We start from the raw sequence: 19714 nt of genomic DNA on the forward strand, positions 1-19714 counted from the left end.
GCAGCCAACATAATCAATGACCCCTTTCACTGCGGCTATAACCTCTTCTAACTTCTTCTATTGGGCAGAAAATGCAAAAGCTTAAACACACATACCACATTCAAGAGCAGCTTCTTCCGTATTGTTACCAGACTTCCGAACTGACCTCTCAAATTTTAATTTTAAACTTAATATTGATCTCACTTGTTGTATACCTTTGCTGCAACCAGAATATTGTATTTTTCACTGTGTTCTATTATGTTAATCTCAATTGTATAGAATAATCTGCCTGTACTGCATGCATAACAAAACTTTTCACTGTCGCTAGATACATGGAACAAGAGAAAACCAAAGCAAAAAATTTCAACATTAGTGAGCCCAATGATTTAACCTTTGTTGAGTAAATTGCTTTCTAAAGTGACTATTATCATTCCAGCTTCTGTTGTTACCTGATAGATCGGATCCCAGATTAAAATGTGGTTTAATAGATCATATTTTCTTTAGCGAGGTGGCATTCACTACATCAAAACTATGAAATGCTACAGATTTGGTCTCAACAGTAAAACCCAAGCTTATTATGCAAGGGAAAAGCCAAAACTGAATAAACCAAGATAGGTAGATGTAGCTATTTAAAACATTTTGAAATAGTAAAATTACAATTGTGTCTATCCAAACACTTTCACTTCACCATCCTCAAATTGTATAGTTAGCACTAACTTCATCATTTGAAGCCTTTAAACCTCATTTAAATTAATTATTGCCAATAAACCTTCACACTTTCACGCAGCGCGTCTTGCAGTAGAGTTCATGTATCCACGATGTTCATACTTTTGAGCTCTATGAATTTCATTCTTGAAGATTTTATGCTGATGATCCATTATGTAGATGCCAGTAGTTTTTGTTTGCCTTGTCAGTTTCAGCCACATCTCCATTCATTTCATTGTGCATTGCCATTTCAGATTTAAAATGCTAATATTTGGCATTTTGTTCTTGTCTTTACCCACCTTAAAGCTTGCAGTTCAACTTCCAAAGTGCTCCGATTCTGACATCACTTACTGGTCTTATTTTATGTATCTCAGTACTAACTCCTCTGCCCTTGTTTGACCATAAACAAGGTGATAGCATACCTAACTATACACGAGAGCCAAATGAGTCAATTGCTACACAGAGATGAGCTTTGGAAAGGGAAAAACTACAATAAGAGAGAGTAAGTGAAGCAGCAAGAGTAAGTGAGCATGTAGAGGAATACAAGCATGAGAATGTGAGTGACAGCGTGCAGGAGACAAGTGCAAATGCGAGAGAATGAGTGAGCGAGGGCACCTCAGAGACAGTGAGCAAAAGCAAGTGAATGAGCATGTGAATGCGAGCAGGAAAACAAGGCGGCAAGAAAGGAGGGGGGCAGGTACAAGGACAAACGGGCTTTTGAGTTTTCCTGGCTCACAACTGAGTATTCCTTTGTTGACAAGGTTAAAAGCTTTTTCTTTTGCAGTTGCCTTTCTCTTGTCCAAGCCCCCTTCAATCTCCTCCTCCACCTTATAGCCCCCTTTTCTCACCCCACCTGATGTTACATTCACCTCCTCCTCCCTCACCTCTATTCCTACTCTCAAGTTCCTGCTTATCTGACAGCTAGCCCCTTTTCAACCTATCCATCTGAGCTCCTTACTCCTTTTGGAGCTGCCTTCTTAGCTCCTCCCCCTAACCTCTTCATTAACCCCATTGCCTTCTTATCCTCGACAACCCATCCTTATTTCAGCTTCCTTCTCACACGTTAATCACCACTTGGCAGCCTCCCTCTAACTCAACTCTAGCAACCTCCCTTTTGCCTCCCAGTCATGTCTTGAAGCCTCATTTTTGCCTACCAATTTCTCAGCTCATTCCATTCCCCTTTGAAGACTGCTCCTCTTTCCCCTGCTCACAGCTTTGGCGAAAGGCCCCAATCCTGCAAAAGTGCCATACTTAATACTGCCTCTTCTACTTCCTGCTTCTCCAAACACAAACTGTTTCTCTCTTGTGATTATTGTTTATGGACTCACAGTGAACCCCTCATTAGCAACACCCCTCTCCCCCCCCCTAGCATGAATGAATGTTCCAGAGCATTTTGGGGGCAAATTCGCTAGCCACCCATCTATTTTGAGCACTTATCAGCGTAACAGTTCAGAAGCTTCCTAGCAGAGTTTTTCAGCAAGTCCTTTGTACTGATGTATGTGACACATGTCCATTTATATTGTAAACAAAGATATTTCCTGCATTAATTATTTTCATACGACTGTTATTAATGGTCTCCTGTGAATCACAAGAGGTCACATTAACTTTCTACATGCCTTTGAAATGAAGTAATACTTTGTCAAGTTTTTCATTCAAGCATGAAGACAACTATTTATCCTGCATAATTTTACACAAAGAATAGAGTTGATTGCAGTACTGAGAAATTACTGCTGTTGGACTTTTCCTGCTGGTACAACAGTTATGCTTCACAATCCTAGTAAGTAGTACGAAAACCACAATGACAGCGAGCCTTATGGGTTACATAGGTCGATAAAAATCAGAAACCTCCTTATTAGCACTCAAGAGGCACTTGAAGAGTTTGCCTTATTTTCGAATGAAGCATTTTCAATAGACAGTTAAAATGTTAAATTTGAAAAATTCTCAGACATGTTCTCATGAAATGTCTTGCCAAGGGCTGAAAACAGCAGGTGTACACAGCAATAACACAATGATACATAACTGATCCCCAGGTAGACGGGATAAAAAGTCATGCTAGAAAATGAACACAAACTAAAGAATACCTGTAAGACGTTTTGAATCCTGAAGATACATATTAAATTGCTTTAACAATGAAAGTTTATAATATTACTTTTGGGAGTATGGATACTCTTGTAGAGGTAAATTTGATTTTTGTTTTGAATGCTGCGAAGTTCTTGTTTTTAGGATCAGGAAGTCACTTGGAGCAGTGAATTAAAGACAACCATTCAAAGAAAGCATGTGGTTGAAGTTAAATAATTGCTGAGATATTTACAATGTGAAACTTTCATGACCTACAAAAAAGACAAATGGCCTGATTTAAATCAGAAGGCAAGACCATTCCTACAGAAGAGAGTGCTTAGCTTATGGAAGTCTTCAGGCCATCAAAGCTGGAAAGAGATATGAAGCTGTGTCAGCAACCTCTAAGTTAGTGAGTTAGACGGATTGTATGCTTTCAGGGAAGACAGTACAGTATTGCCGAAAATCACATCTGGTGAAGATGTAGAACATGTGTAATTTTGTCAGATCAGTAAAAAATGAAGTTAGGAGTGAAATTTCACTAGGGATGACTGTCTAAAAATGATACTGCTGATGAAAAAAAATGTTGATCCTTTTATATGAAGTAAAAAGTGTGAGTGAAACTTTGACAGCATCTGTGGACAAAAGAAACAACATTTAAGAGGCACTTAGACAGGCACATGAAAAGGCAGGGAATAGAGGAATGCAGACAATGTGCAGGCAGATGGGTTTTTTTAGATTAGATTAGATTAGATTAGACTTACAGTGTGGAAACAGGCCCTTCGGCCCAACAAGTCCACACCGACCCGCCAAAGCGAAACCCACCCATACCCCTACATTTACCCCTTACCTAACACTACGGGCAATTTAGCATGGCCAATTCACCTGACCCGCACATCTTTGGACTGTGGGAGGAAACCGGAGCACCCGGAGGAAACCCACGCAGACACGGGGAGAATGTGCAAACTCCACACAGACAGTCGCCCGAGTTGGGAATTGAACCCGGGTCTCAGGCGCTGCGAGGCAGCAGTGCTAACCACTGTGCCACCGTGCCGGTGTTTTGTTTAGAATGGTATTACAGTAGGCGCAGACATGGCCTGTTCTTATTGAAACAGGGACTAGGATCTGATTTATCCAATAATAACATCAGCTGGGATCATAGCACATTAGAATTGAATTTATTGTCATATGTACTGAGGCACAGTGTCTTTGTCTTGCGAGCAATACAGATAGATCACAGAGTTAAGTGGCATAGATAAGTAAATAATAGGTAAACAGCGGCAAAACAAAAACATAAGTACAGGCGAACCTGCTTGAGTCCCTTATGCTTATAACACCATATTGAAAGACTCTGCAATGTTGACCAAGCTCACTGGCTGATACCAATGCAAATCAGTTAAAGTTATTTCAAAATCAGCAAATGCTACCACTGCTACCATTGTCTTCATCACATCCACACTCTGGCGCCTTATCATTCAGGGACACAAACTGGCTCAGATGAGAACTTGTTCAATTTAGAATGGTCAAAAGGATGCAATTTCATAGCAAAAAGCAGGTTAGAAGAACATCATGGATACTGTACTTTGTCAATTTGTATATTGAGGCCAACCTTAATATAAAGTGACACATTTCAGAATAGTGCAAATGTAATGCTCTAAATGTGCAGGCATCATTTAACTCCTTTTTAAAAATTGACTGGATTGTATCAAAACAGTTCTGCTGCAGTCACTAACTGCTATCATGCTGCGAGACACCACATAAAGGAGCATTACTGCAGTGTAAGAGTTGACAGAGAAATCTGCAATGTAATTTCTTTGTGGTGAGACACCTGACATGGAAAACAAATGCATAAGCAGTCAGACTAACCAGTGTACCCTTACTAACAAAAAGGCAAATTAACAATCTCAACACCAAAGTAAGAGAAGCCCTAAAAACACACAAAAATGACAAGATTGACAGTTATTATGGAAAACCAAATATATTCAGAAGGCAGAGAAACCACTTGCAAACACCGACACGTACCTACAGAGGGAGTATGACCCCACCCCGTAACCAATAGAACAAACAACACACTACAGAACCTACAAAAAAAATGGACAGATAACCAGGATTTACCTATGAAGGATGACCCCAGAAAGCCACAACACCCCAAGGTTTTACAGAATACCCAAGATACACCAACCAGACATACCACTTAGACACATTGTGGCACCTCCAGGAACCCCATCACATAAACTAGCAAAACAACTCCAAGGAAAACCAAAACATCTTATCAGCAGATCCAAACACACCACGCAATCTTCACAGGAATTTCTAGAAAACATCAAGAACATAAACACAGACAAGGATGAAGCAATGGTCTCATTAATGTAATGGCACTGTTCACTTCAACTGACAAAATTCTAGCCAGAGACACACTAGTGAACTTCCTGGATAAACAGATGACACAAAGGGAAGCTATCAACAAGGACTGCATACTCAAACTACAAGACCTATGTTTGATGTCACACTTCAGATTCAACAACCAATATATGAGCAGATCAATGGGACACCGATGGGCTCACTCATCTTCAGCTTCATAGCAGAAGCAGTAATGCAAAGACTGGAACGAACAACCCTCCCACAAATTCTACCAAGCTCTGAATCAGATAAATGTATGACACTTTTCTAATTGTTGAGAGAATAGAGATCAAGAACACACACCAGATTATCAACACCATTCTCCCAGAGATCAAATTTATGAGAGAAGAGGAAACCAACAATCAACCCCCATTCCTGGATGTGAAGGTAGAAAGAACACAGATCAGTGAATGCACTGCAAGAGTGCACAGAAAAATCACACACACGGACCAGATCCTGAACTACAACAGCAACCATCCGAACACGAACACGAACACGAACACACACACACACACACACAGCTGAAAAAGAACCCACACTGAAGCACTCCCAACCTGCAAAGAGAAAAATACAAACATCTCTACAGAGTCTTCACCAAGAACAGATATACCCGCAACTTTATCTGCAGATACCCAGCAGACAGCACGATGAGAACGTACCACGACCCAACACATTAGCCATGCTACCATACACAAAAGATGTCTCAGAACTAACAGCCAGACTTCTCAGACCACTCTGATTCATGACAGCCCACAAACGAACAGCCACATTCGGACAACTCACCAGAACAAAAGATACTATATCAATCATGTGCACGACTAACGTAATTTACAAGATACCATGCAAGGACTGCATGAAACACTATATAGGACAAACAGGCAGACAAGTAGCAATTTGCAAGCACGAACGCCATAATCAGCTGTCTCCAGTAGCCATACACACAGATGACAAGGACCACAAATTCGACTGGGGCAACATAACGATCATAGGACAAGCTAAAACAGAGGTAAAAACAATGACTGCAGATGCTAGAAACCAGATTCTGGATCAGTGGTGCTGAAAGAGCACAGCAGTTCAGGTAGCATCCAACGAGCAGCGAAATCGACGTTTCGGGCAAAAGCCCTTGATCAGGAATAAAGGCAGTGAGCCTGAAGCGTGGAGAGAATACTTACCTGGCAAGCTAAACAGAGGACAGCCAGAGAATTTCTAGAAGCATGGCAGTCATCCATGGACTCCAACAAAGACACAGACCTAGACCCAATATCCTGGCTACTACAACGAACAATCGGAACCAGCAGAAACGGAACCAAATAAATTCCAAAAGGCACTGTACAGCAGCGCTTCACAGCAGGCTCCAAAGCACTGAAGGTGTCATCTAGACAGGGGATGAAACGTCTATAAATCAAGTTCCAAGCTTGACGAACATATCCACAACTACAGCAACCGACACCCAAGCCACAAATCTTTATGCAAACCTTGAATGCATGCATAAAGACTGACAAGAACATAACAATTCTGAACATGATCACCTGGATCATATTAGGACAGAGAAATTTATTTTCTTTGTTAATTGATGCTTCCAAAAACAAAGGGAGTAAAGCGTTTTCCATTAGTTTGGAGATAGTTAAAGTTGAGAAGGAGTTCTTACATTTGCAGTTGGATTTCCATAGTAATCACCGAGATGCCCTAGAAGCGAGTCCAACATTCAAACTCATTCAATTTAAAAAAACTGCAGATGCTGGAAATCTGAAATAAAAACAGCAAATGCTGGGTATATTCAGCAGGTCTGGTAGCATTCATGGAGAGTAAGAAAATTTACATTTCAAGTTAAATATGATTGCTTCAGAACTGAAGGACTCTGGAAATGAGATGAGTTACATACTGGCTTGGTGATTTTGTGGTGGGGGGGGGGGGTGTTGGGGAGGACACACAAAAGGCAAGATTTGGGATATCAGATCAGATGGGCCAAGGAGTGGTAGATGCAGTTTAATTTCGATAATGTGAGATGTTACATTTTATTAAGGCAAATCAGGGCATGACTTATACACTTAGTGGTACAGTCCTGGAGAATCATGCCAAACAAAGAGACTTAGGGGTGCAGGTCCATAGTTCCTTGAAGGTGGAGTCACAGGTAGACAGTAGTGAAAGAGGCATTTGGTACATTTTTCCTTTTTTGGTCAGTGCACTGAGTATAGGAGTTGGGCTATCATGTTGTGGCTGTACAGGAATGCTGCGTGCAATTCTGATCTCCCCTTGTAGGAAGGATGTAGTGTAACTTGGAAGGGTGCAGAAAACATTTGCAAGAATGTTGTCGAGGTTGGAGAGTTTGAGCTGCAAGGAGAGGCTGAATAGGCTGGGATTATCTGCCTAGAAAATTGGAGGCTGAGGGGCAACCTTATTGAGTTTTATAAAATCATGAGTGGCATTGGTAGGGTGAATAGCTACAGTCTTTTCCCCAGGATAGGGGTGTCCAAAACTAGAGAATATATGTTTAAGGTGAGAGGGAAAAGATTTAAAAAGGGGCTAATTTATCACTCAGAGGGTGGTGCATGTATGGAATGAGCTGCTAGAAGAAATGGTGGAGGCTGGTACAATTACAACATTTAAAAGGTATCTAGATGGGTACTTGAATATGAAGGGTTTAGAGGGAAATGGGCCAAGTGCTTGCAAATAGGACTAGATTAATTTAAGGTATCTGGTTAGCAGGGACGAATCAGACCGAAGGGTCTGCTTCCACGCTGTACAAATCTATGACTCTATGTTACAGAACAAAAGGCAGATGAAGTGATAATAGTTATAGATACACGACAAAATGTATGTGTTCTGAGTGAGTACAAATGGCAGAATAATGAACAGTCTCATTCAACAACAGAATCAGGAGCAACACATTTCAAACCTTAACAGAATTATAATATGGGATTAGTTTATAGTCTGAAATTGTGGAACACAATGACGAACCCAAAAGCTTAATGGAAAGATAAATTGCCATTCCATGAGCTTATGTTAAACATCACCGAAACACAGCAGCAGTCCAAGAACAGAAATCTAAGTGTGAGAGCAAGATGGTGAATGCAAAGTGGATGCTTGGTGTCATGCTTGTGGATCAATTGTCTTCAATGTCAGCTGAAGGAATTTCCCAGGCATTCAGCTGACAATGCAATGTTAATTCAGAAAGCAGAAGTGTTTACCAAAAATCTTATGTTATTGAAGCATTTCTTGACTAATGGTAAAACAATTAAAAACTCTCGCTCACATATTCCTGCCACACCTGCTAGTGATTGCTTCATCGTTGTTGATGTTAGTCACTGTAAAACCAAAAAACGTTCACTGGCGCTGGCCGCAAAATTCTCGACAATTACTGGTGAAGCCAGGCTCATCCTTGGCTTATAGCACTAAAAAACCATAGGATACTCCAAATGCCCTGGAGAAAATCATCCATGATTGTACCATGAACAAACGTCTAAAAAAAAATCTGAAACCTTCAAAGTTTGATCCTTGTATGCAATAATTTTTGTCGTGAAGAAAAGAATCCAAGATATTTAGACACAACACTGCTCCCCTTAATGTATTTTCTTCAGTGTTCATTTGCTCTTTTTAAAGCATCAGGCATTATTTTAAAAATGATGCATTCTATTCTTACTATTATTTCACTCTCAAGGATGGAAAATGAGCACTTACACAAAGAACACAAAAAAAATTGAGGAACACATGTCTTGAGGTTCACTTAAAGCACTGCACAACAAGAATACTTCAGAGAAAAAAAGAGCACAGATGTTAAAATGCCTAACGTTGCCTTCTTCTTCTATTTGACATAAATTAAACTAGGAACAGTGGTGGTGTGGTGGTAAATTCATTGGAGTCATGGTCCAGAACCACAGGCTAAAGTTCTGGGTACATGGGTTCAATTCCCACCATGGGAGATAAAATCAATAAAAGTCTGGAATGAAAGAACTAGCAGAATGGTAACCATGTACCTATGATTATTGCAAAAATTCATCTGATTCACTAATGTCCTTTAGGGAAGGACATTTGACATTCTTCCACATTACATGTGATACCAGACCTGCTGAGCAACTAAGGAAGAGCAAAAATTGCTAGCCTAGACAGTGGCATCCACATATCATGAATTAATAATATAAGTAGATCATAACATAATGCACAGTTGCAATATTGGAATTATGAATCCTACTGTTCACTGTCCACTTGCATCTTAATCTCAGGCCTATGTAGTGAAAACATTTTCTTCATATGCCCTTGGAGTGCAAGTCCACATTAATTGTTTATCTCTACCTTCCTTGAAATATAATAGTGGACTTTCTTCTTGAACTGTTGCAATCCTTATGCAAACTATACTTCAATAATAGTTGGGTAGAGAATCAAAGGATTTTGACCTAATAATTGTGAAATGACGGAAACATCTGTCCAAAATAGACTGTTACCTGACACAGGAAAAGAATTTAGAGGAAAGGAGTCAAATCGTGCTGCATTGGCTTATCTAGCACTGTTATTAAACTGCCTGCACTATTGGGGGTTAGATCTCTCATTAATTTACAATGCAAGTTGCCCAGTGAGCAAGCTGACAATGCAATAGTAAGGAAACAGGGAAAGCAACAATATAACTTAGGAACCAAATCAGACTGTTGGACAGCACCTGGACGGAAGTGCAAATTTTTCAAGTGAGTGAATTCAGAATTGGAATCATTATTTTGGTCAGGTGGGTGGAAACAGAGGTAGAAAGATTGGTTTAAATATTCCTATGCCTGCATTGTCATTAGAGAAGACTATGATTGATCTGATTATGGCCTAATGATAAAACCATTGCTCTTTCTAACAGTATCAAGCATTTTGTTATTGCTGCAGCTGATTCCACCCTTGTTGCATGTTTTAACCACACTTCGAATTTGAGCATTACGGATAATGGTGAAATCAATTAAGTTAAATCTCAAGGGGAACCTGTCTCTGCCTACTCTCGCAGCCATAGCCATATTCATATGGTTAATCTCAATAGGTTCCTGGTCAAATGTGATCCCAGAATCTAAAAGAGGGCATTAAATAATGGTGATACCAGTCAAGTTTAAGCAGTTAAAGATGTTTTCAGGGATACCATTAACACAAATCTGAAAGAGAATCATAAAATCTTTACAGTGCAGAAAGCTACCATTCGGCCCATCAGGTCCACATCAATCCTCCAAAGAGCAACTCACCCAGACCCAGCCTCTTAATCCCACATTTACCATTTCTAATCCGCCAAACCTAGACATCCCTAGACACTATGGGGCAATTTAGCATGGCCAAAGATCTGCACATCTGTGGGAGGAAACTGGAGCAGGGACTCCAGCCACCCTGCCAAACATCAAACACATCTCAGAAATGACGACCAGATTATTCCAGCCCTTAGGCATCTTGGTAGCAAACAACCAGCAAAATGAACACCACAAATAAAACACCCTGCAAAGACTGCAACAAACATTACATTGGACAAACGGGCAGGAAATTAGCCACCAGGACATATGAGCACCAACTAGGCACCAAAAGACATGACCAACTATCACTGGTAGCCATACACACAGGCAAAGGGAGACACCAGTTCAACTGGAATAACACACCCATCCTGGGACAAGCTAAACAAAGACACGCACAGGAATTCCTAGAGGCCTGGCATTCAAACTGGAACATTAACAAACATATAGATTTGGACTCTATTTACCAACCTCTCAGAAACAGATATGATATCACCCACCACAACAAACCAAAACAGATAAATTGCAAGCGGGACAGAACACCAACGCTTCACAGGATGCTCAACTGAGGATATTACCTAGCATGAGTGGCGAAACGTCTGTGAACAAATCTACCAGCTCAGCGAGCAAATTTACAACCACATCAAATAAGATAAAGAGGGAAAATCTATTTCCACCAGCTCAAGTACCGAGGATGAAGTGGCATGCATGGTCAGCAAGTTGGAGCCTGCCTCAGACATTTGGAATCTTTTTCAGCAAATAGAAAATGAGTTTAGTGAAAGTTAAGAATTCATTGATGGGCTCGAGAAATTTTGGCTAATCTAAGTTGAGAGACGTAACCTACTGAATGACACAGCAGGTACAAGTGACTGAACAGCAGCACCCATTTCTATAATGTTAGTTGCTATTCTTGCCAGTGTTATGGACCAGGCCAGACTCCTTGAAATCTTTCAAGAAGGTAGCCCAGACCCTAACTTTGTTAGTTGTTTTAAGCAGATTGAAAGTGGGTATTCTCAGAGAGAATCAGCTGGTCAAACCACTTAAGTTTCAAACAAACAGAATTTATTTACAAGGTTACTAAATGAAACACAAACAACTGAACACAAACCGAATAACCTATCCTGTCCGAAAATCCAATAGATCATTCCACTTAATGATGCTGTTCCAAAATGCTTGCAACAATCCCCATAAACGCCCCTTGGCACAAAAGATAAAAATCAAACAAGTTCTTATAGGATAGAAGTCCGGGAGAGAGAACCAGCCTGAGCTTGCTTCCATCAGCCTTTCTTCACCACTACTAAAAAAAACCAAACCAGAGAATAGTGAGCTGGGAGAACGGCCACACCTTTCATTATACAACTGATTTTTTTTAAAACCTCAAAGCCTTCTGTCTGAGGCAATACCTATTAACTATTATCAAACTGGCCCTAAACCCCAAACAAATTCAGACTTTTTGGAACTTCTGTGTTTCCAACCTTGTGAAGAAAAACATCCAAGGACAACATAACCACATTAAAGCCTTGTCACACCAGTGAGAGCCTCCCTCTCCTTAAACAATCCCCTCTGAATTTCACTGTTTCACCAAGAGGAGAAAAAAAGAATCAAATGCTGCCTTGATGTCAAGGAAAGGTAGTCACTTCATCTCTGGAATTCAGCTCTTTGGCTTATGCTTAGGTTGAAGTAATATTTATATTTGGAGTTGTGTGATTCTGGCAGAAACCAAATTGACTATTGGTTAGCATCATTTATGTTATTTGATAGAATTATACCTTCCATCATTTGTATATAACTGAAAATAGGCTGAGGGGACAGTAACTGATTAGATACAGTCTATTTCATGCAGAAATCTGAGCAATTTTCCACTGCTGGTCAGATGCTAATGTTACAGCTATACTGGGCGAGAGGCGTGGCTAATTTTAGAGGAACTAGTTCTTAGCATGCAGACTATATTGTGGGGACCTGTAACCATTAGCATATCCTGTGCGTTCAACTGTTCCTTCATAGAAAGGGAGTGAACTAAATTAGCTAAAGTTTGGTATTTGCCATGATGGTGTGATGATACTGTGACTTTTAGAGGTATATGTGGTCCAAGTCTTTCTGGAGAGAGATTTTAAGAGATGGCGAGCTGTCTATTTGGATCCAATAAATTAAACTGCTTGAGACACCTTGGCGGTTCGTTTTAAAATTTTCAACTATAGAAGCAGCCCAAATGGGTAAGGACAAGTTCCCACAAAACTATAATTTTTAGTCTTAGCTTTCAGTAGTTATTGATTAGATTAGATTCCCTGCAGTATGGAAACAGGCCCTTCAGCCCAACAAATCCACATCAACCCTCCAAAGTGTAACGCACCCAGATCCATTCCCCTACTCTATATTTATGCTTGTATTTTTCATGCACAATAGAATAGAAGTAGAATGTTTTACTACATAAAGAGCTGTATCTTTTAGTTAAAATAAATTACCACTTCTAAAATGACAGTTAATTTCTAGGATTATATGGTTAGGAATACATTAAATACGTAATGACTATTGCACCTAACATTATGGGCAATTTAGCATGGCCAATTCACCTAACCTGCACACGGAGGAAACCCACGCAGACATGGGGAGAATGCGCAGACTCCACACGGTCACCCGAGGCAGGAATCGAATCGGGTCCCTGCTGCTGTGAGGCAATGATGCTAACCACTGAATCACCATGCCACCCATCGCCGAGTCTTGAAGTTGGAATGAAGCTGCAGTACACTTCTCCCTGCTACTCTCTCTCAGGAGTTTTGTCTTGATGTTTTTCCTCCTGCTGGTGCAGTTGCACGTGATACAAATCTGTTTCACTGAATTTGCCTTTTGCCACATGTGTTTATAGGATGTAACCATATTGGAACAGTTACTGTTCAGTCGTTAAATAATCTATTTTTCTGTTAAGTTTTCCAGTGGAGTTAAGTTATTTCAATTTCATATTATTTTTCTTGTATTTTAACAAAAGTGTTTGAATTAGGCACATTTTGCTTCAAGCCTGGTAGTTTGACCAGGCTTGAAGTGAAGTTCTGGAATTGCATCTGAAACACAACACTTTACACTTACACCTTTAAAGTAAGAAAAAGGTAGAGTTGAGACTACCTTTTGAATATTTTGAAGGCTGTTGGTTCGGTGAGAACTTCAAAGGAAGGCAAAATGCATCTATTTACCATTCAAAGTTAATAATAGATGTGAATACCTTGTCTATGCACACAGAGAATGGGAATATTCATGGACACTTCTCTGATGAGAAGTTTTAATTGTCCACAAGCATTTAGATCTGGTTGACAAGATAACAGAGCTCTGGTGGCATGCTGATTGTTTCTGTCTGTTTGACTATTTCTGCCTACCGTTTGAGGTTTTTGTTAGAATGCCTGCAATTCTGCATATTTTCACAGGTTGTTGCCTCATTTTCAGATGCATGTTCTTCCACCTTCCTCATTAACCAGGTTTGGGCCTCTCTTTAGAAGTCTCACATTTGCCAGATTTTCTGAAATGAAATTCTGCTGCAACGGTGTGTCACAAATGTAGCTTTGAATATGCCACATAACAAGTTTGTAGAACCACATAACATCATGCAAGATGGCCTCAGTGTGAATGAGACATTGTCCACTGTACGCTCCTTGTAGAGCCAATCATAAATATTTTTAATGACAGATCTGTTTTCAGCAATAAACTGATGACAGCAACTTTAAAGAGGTTATTGTTGGACGCTGGTCCACTCCATTGTCATAAAATCCAATGTGGCAGCTACATCCTTCAGGATTTGGTCAACTCAGTCAGAGGTGATACTCAGGAGCTACTTTTGAGGATGGGCATTCACATGTATTAAAGGGCACTTATGGCCTCAATGGTTCTTTCAGTTGTTGTTCAACTTCAGGAGTGCTAATTTATCATATGGCAAGGGTGGCTATCAAAAAGAGGGTTGTTACGTATGTTTGACATACTGATGCATCTTCATGGTTTCCAGATTCCTTGAAAAGAACTTCCAGAAGTATGCTGGGGATCATCATTATTGGTAATTCTGTCTTGCCAATGGGGTGGAGAAATACAGGAGCAATAGTGAGGAATCTGGGAATTGTATCTGGGTTTACAGCTGTGTTTCTGAGTAAGAGTGTAGGAAGGCAATTGATTGGATATCTCAGCCAACTTTGGCACATTCCCAAACATTAGTGAGGTGAATTCACAGAACATGGGACTGGAGATGCCTTTGTCTTTTCCGAATCAAATGCGGAGGTCTATCCCTTTAATGTTTTTTTTGATATAACAAAATTACATTCTAAGCCTTCATTATTGTACAAGTAGTCCCTGATATCCACACAATTTGTCTTCCCCAAAACATTTAAAGTAGGCTATGTAAATTTATAATATAGAATAGTTAAAAACGCTTTCTAGGTGATGTTTTATGAAAATGCAAAGTAGCTGATCCCAAGTTTATTTATAACTGGCTTAATTATGATCAAGGAGTTATAACGCATTCCAATAATTTAATCTAAAAAACAATTCACACCTCAAATGCCCAATTTCACTGTGCAATCATTAATTGATGATCTCTGAATGCAAACAGAACACAAATATTAATGATCATTGGTAAAATTAAGTGCATGCACAGTTTCGCTAATGGACTGTTTTCTTCATCTAATCGTCATATATTAAGAGCATCCAGAATAATAAAATGGACTATGAAAGGACTCTGCTCCTCCAGGCAATTGCTTGTACTTTTTATGCACAATGAAACAGAAATAGAATGTTTTCCAGTGGAGTTAAGTTATTTCAATTTCATATTATTTTTCTTGTATTTTAACAATAGTGTTTGAATTAGGCACATTTTGCTTCAACAATCATAATATGGTAGAGTTCAGTCTGCAGTTTGAATATTCTACAGCAAATAAAGAGCTGTATCTTTTAGTTAAAATAAATTACCACTCCTAAAATGACAGTTAATCCCTAGGATTGTATGGTTAGGAATACACCAACAGTGAACAAAGGTCTCCACCTGAACTGATAAATTGGGTGGTCACTAGAACTTTAAATTGGGAGTCGGGGGAAAGGAAAGGGAAAGGGAAAGGAAGAAGGAGTATGGAGTCCAGTAGAAAGATAAGCAGCAGATTAGCATGTGTGCAGGTTTAAGTTCGAGGTAGACTAGGAATGAAGCCACAAAAAGGATAACGTATGTAGAGGTGATGGAAATCATGAGGTTAAGAAAATTAGCATTAAGGTGCTTTACCGGAATGCTCGAAGCAGTTGTAACAAAGTAGATGAATTAATAGCACAAATCATCATAAATTATTATGGTGTGGTAGATATCACAGAGACGTGGTTGCAGGGAGTTCAGGACTGGCAGTTAAACAACCAAGGATTTACAACTTATCGAAAAACAGGGAGGTGGGCAGAGGGGGCAGGGTTGCCCTGTTAGTTAAGAATGAAATTAAACCTATGGCACTAAATGACATGTGGAGTCTGTGTGGGTGGAGTTGAGGAACCACAAAGGCAAAACAAAAACCATAATGGGAGTTATGTACGGACCTCCCAGCAGCAGTCAGGACCAGGGGCGCAGGAAATAGACAGGGCATGTCAGAAAGTTAAGGTCACAGTGATCATGGGGGTCTTCAATATGCAAATGAACTGTGAATTATGTTGCTGGTGGATGCAAAGAAAGGGAATTCATGGAATGCTTACAGGATGGCCTTTTGGCACAGCTTGTGATGGAGCCCACAAGGGAGCAGACTATTCTAGATTTAGTGCTATGTAATGAGCCAGACTTTATAAAAGATCGTAAAGTCAGGGAACACATAGGAGGCAACAATCATAATATGGTAGAGTTCAGTCTGCAGTTTGAAAGAGAGAAGGCAAAATGGGATATAATGGTGTTCCAGTTAAATAAAGGTAATTACAGGGGCATGAGAGAGAACTGACAAAAATTGACTGGAAGCAGAGCCTAGTGGGAAAGATGGTACAGCAACAATGGCAGGAGTTTCTGGGTGTAACTGAAGACACAGTACAGAGGTTCATACCAAAGAAAAGAAAGATTACCCAAGGGGGGATTAGACAACCGTGGCTAACGAAGGAACTCAGAAAATGTATCACAGAAAAAGAGCGTGCCTATTAAGTGGCCAAGAGCACTGGAAAAGAAGAAGATTGGGAAGACTACAAAAACAAACAGAGGATAACAAAGAGAGAAATAAGGAAGGAGAGGATCAAAAATGAAGGTAAGCTAGCCAGTAATATTAGAAATGATAGTAAAATTACAATAGATAAGAAGCAAATAAGAGTCAAAAAGTAGAGATTGGGCCGCTCCAACTTGATGCAGGAAGGCTCTTGATGGGAGATAAGGAAATAGCTGAAGAACTAAATAAATACTTTGTTACAGTGTCTCACTTTGCCTTCACAGCGAAAGACACGAGTAATATCCCAACAATTAAGGAGAGTCAAGAGGCAAAGTTGAGTATGGTCGCCATTACAAAGGAGAAAGTACTTGAAAAGCTAAAAATGTCTATAAATTGATAAGTCTCCTGGCCCAGATGGACTACATTCTAGAGTTCTGATGGAGGTGGCTGAAGAAATAGCGGAGGCATTGGTTATAATCTTTCAAACATCACTGGAGTCAGGGAAAGTCCCAGATGATTCGAAAATCGCTGTTGTAATCCCCTTGTTCAAGAAAGGATCAAGACAAAAGTTGGAAAATTATATTCCAGTTTGCCTAACCTCTGATGAAGGTAAAATTCTAGAATCCATTGTTAAGGATGAGATTTCTAAATTCTTGCAAGTTCAGGGTTGAATTAGAACAAGTCAGCATGGATTTATTAAGGGAAGCTCATGCCTGACAAACCTGTTGGAATTCCTTGAAGATGCGACAAGTAGGTTAGACCAGGGAAACCCAGTGGATGTCATCTACCTAGACTTCTAACAGGCCTTTGATAAGGTGCCTCATGGGAGGCTGCTGAGTAAGGTGAGGGCTCACAGTGTTTGAGGTGAGCTACTGGCATGGATTGAGGATTGGCTATCTGACAGAAGGCAGGGAGTCGGGAGAAAAGGTTAATTTTCGGTCTGGCAGCTGGTGACAAGTGGTATCCTGCAGGGTTCAGTGTTGGGGACATAGCTGTTCACTTTCTATATAAATGATCTTGACGAAGAGACTGGAGGCATTCTGGCAAAGTTCACCGATGATACCAAGTTAGGCGGACAGGCAGGTAATTCTGAGGAGGTGTGGAAGCTACACAAAGAGTTAGACAGTTTAGGAGAATGGTCCAAGAAATGGCTGATACAATTCACTATGAGCAAATGTGTGGCACTTTGGAAAAAAGAACACAGGCATGGGCCAACTTCTAAAACGGTGAGAAAATTCATAAAGCCGAAGTACAAAGGAATCTGGGAGCGCTCGTCCAGGATTCTCTAAAGGTTGACTTGCAGGCTGAATCCATGATTCAGAAAGCAAACGTAATGTTGTCATTTATCTCAAGGGAGTTGGAATGTAAAAGCAGTGATACATTGAGACTTTATAAAGCTCTGGTTAGGCTCCGTTAAGAATACTGCATCCACCTTTGGCCCCAGACTACAGGAAGGACATACTGGCACTGAAGCGTGTCCAGCGGAGATCCACACAGATGATGCCTGGAATGGTAGGCCTAACATACAATGAACGGCTGAGGACCCTGGGATTGTATTCATTAGAGTTTAGAAGGTTGACGGGAGATCTAATAGAAACTTACAAGCTAATGCATGGCTTAGACAGGATGGACGCTGGGAAATTGTTTCCATCAGGTGGAGATACTGGGACTTGTGGGCACAGCCTTTGACTTAGAGAGGGTCAACTTAGAATGGAAACAAAGAGACATTTCTTCAGCCAGAGAGTGGTGGGCCTGTGGAATTCATTGCCACGGAGCACAGTGGAGGCCGGGACGTCAAATGTCTTCAAGGCAGAGATTAATAAATTCTTGATCTCGTAAATAATTAAGGGATATGGGGAGAGTGCAGGTAAGTGGTGTTGAAATGCGCATCAGCCATGATTGAATGGCGTAGTGGACTCGATGGGCCAAACAGCCTTACTTCCTCTCCTAGTTCTTATGGTCTTCTAATCTAAAAACTTGCAACTTATTGGCTAAGGTCCAGCATATTCTTCACTAATTGTTCATGCTTTTTGATAATTAAATGATGTCAAAATAAGGCAACAGTAAATTAATGACTTTGAAGGAAAAATGGATAAAAGCAGACATGACTAAGGAAATAACCCACCTAGCTTTGTACTAAATTCATGTAATTCAAAGGAAGTATACATTTTATAGTTAACATCTCTTCAAAACCTATTCTATACAAGGTCTAAAATAATCTTGACTTGACAAGCAATATGAAAAGAGAGACAGCAAGTGTCACAGAAGCAGAATAGATTGAAAATACTTCACCTTGTCATACTTTGATACTATTTCAGCTCGTTCCTGGGCAAGTTTCACTGCCACATCCTGCTCAGCATTTGGATCTGCAGGCAAACCAGAAAGAAATGGGTCAGCATTACTAGCCTTCCGTGAACATAATTGAAACTATGAAACATGATGATTTAGAAACTAGTTGCTTCCTCTCTAATAGCATTACAGAATGAAACTAGATATAGCAGGCTGAATCACTTTTGTTGCAGACTAATTAATGGTCTCCAATATAAATTACATTGTAACACCTACTCCTAGCAAATTGGTGGCATCCAAATTCTGAAATGTATTTCATCTTGAGGAAATACAGTCGTAGTGCTCATTTAAGATTGTATTTATAAATGATTATGTTCGATTTCATTCTGCCATTATGGCACTTAAACATCAGCCTGCAGTAATTTGGAATAATAGATAAAATCCTGGATTCTAGGAGAAACTGAGGACTGTAGATGCTGGAGAAGTCAGAGTTGAAAAGACTGGAAAAGCACAGCAGGTCAGGAATGTCAGATACTTCGACTCTCCTGCTCCTCAGCTGCTGCCTGACCTTCTGTGCTTTTCCAGCACCACCCTTTGACTCATAATCCAGGATTCCCAAGGCAACTCATCAGGCATACCAACTATTTTACCTGCGGTTTCTTGGCCACAAGGCTTTGAGTGTGAAGCAAATTAACTTTAGGATTACAATTACTTGCTCGAGATGCACATTTATTTTAATTAGTGGTATGGTGTTCTGCAGGAAGGATCAGCAGTCGTTGCCCGTCAGAAGACTGTGCTGGTGGTTGTGGTGGTGGTGAGCTGGCTTCTTGAATCACCATAGCTTTTGTGGTGTTCATACACCCACATTGTTGTTAGGAAGAAAGTTCCAGGATTTCAACTCAGCACTGGGACATTGCATCAATT

General features: G+C 40.1%; 1 protein-coding gene across 4 annotated transcripts in view; it reads right to left on the reverse strand.

Annotated features, from left to right (window-relative positions):
* usp6nl (USP6 N-terminal like) overlaps window positions 1-19714 on the reverse strand; it is a 252354-nt gene that overhangs the window by 133418 nt on the left and 99222 nt on the right. For 3 of the 4 annotated variants that reach the window (XM_060842684.1, XM_060842686.1, XM_060842685.1), the window contains exon 3: window positions 18794-18867. In XM_060842684.1, coding sequence (XP_060698667.1) covers window positions 18794-18867 — 74 coding nt within the window. Of the gene's footprint in view, window positions 1-6787; window positions 6886-18793; window positions 18868-19714 lie in introns of those variants that run through there. The other variant, XM_060842687.1, reaches the window with a different exon arrangement.

Source organism: Hemiscyllium ocellatum, chromosome 23 (assembly GCF_020745735.1).
Source record: "Hemiscyllium ocellatum isolate sHemOce1 chromosome 23, sHemOce1.pat.X.cur, whole genome shotgun sequence".
Taxonomy (NCBI): Eukaryota; Metazoa; Chordata; class Chondrichthyes; order Orectolobiformes; family Hemiscylliidae; genus Hemiscyllium; species Hemiscyllium ocellatum.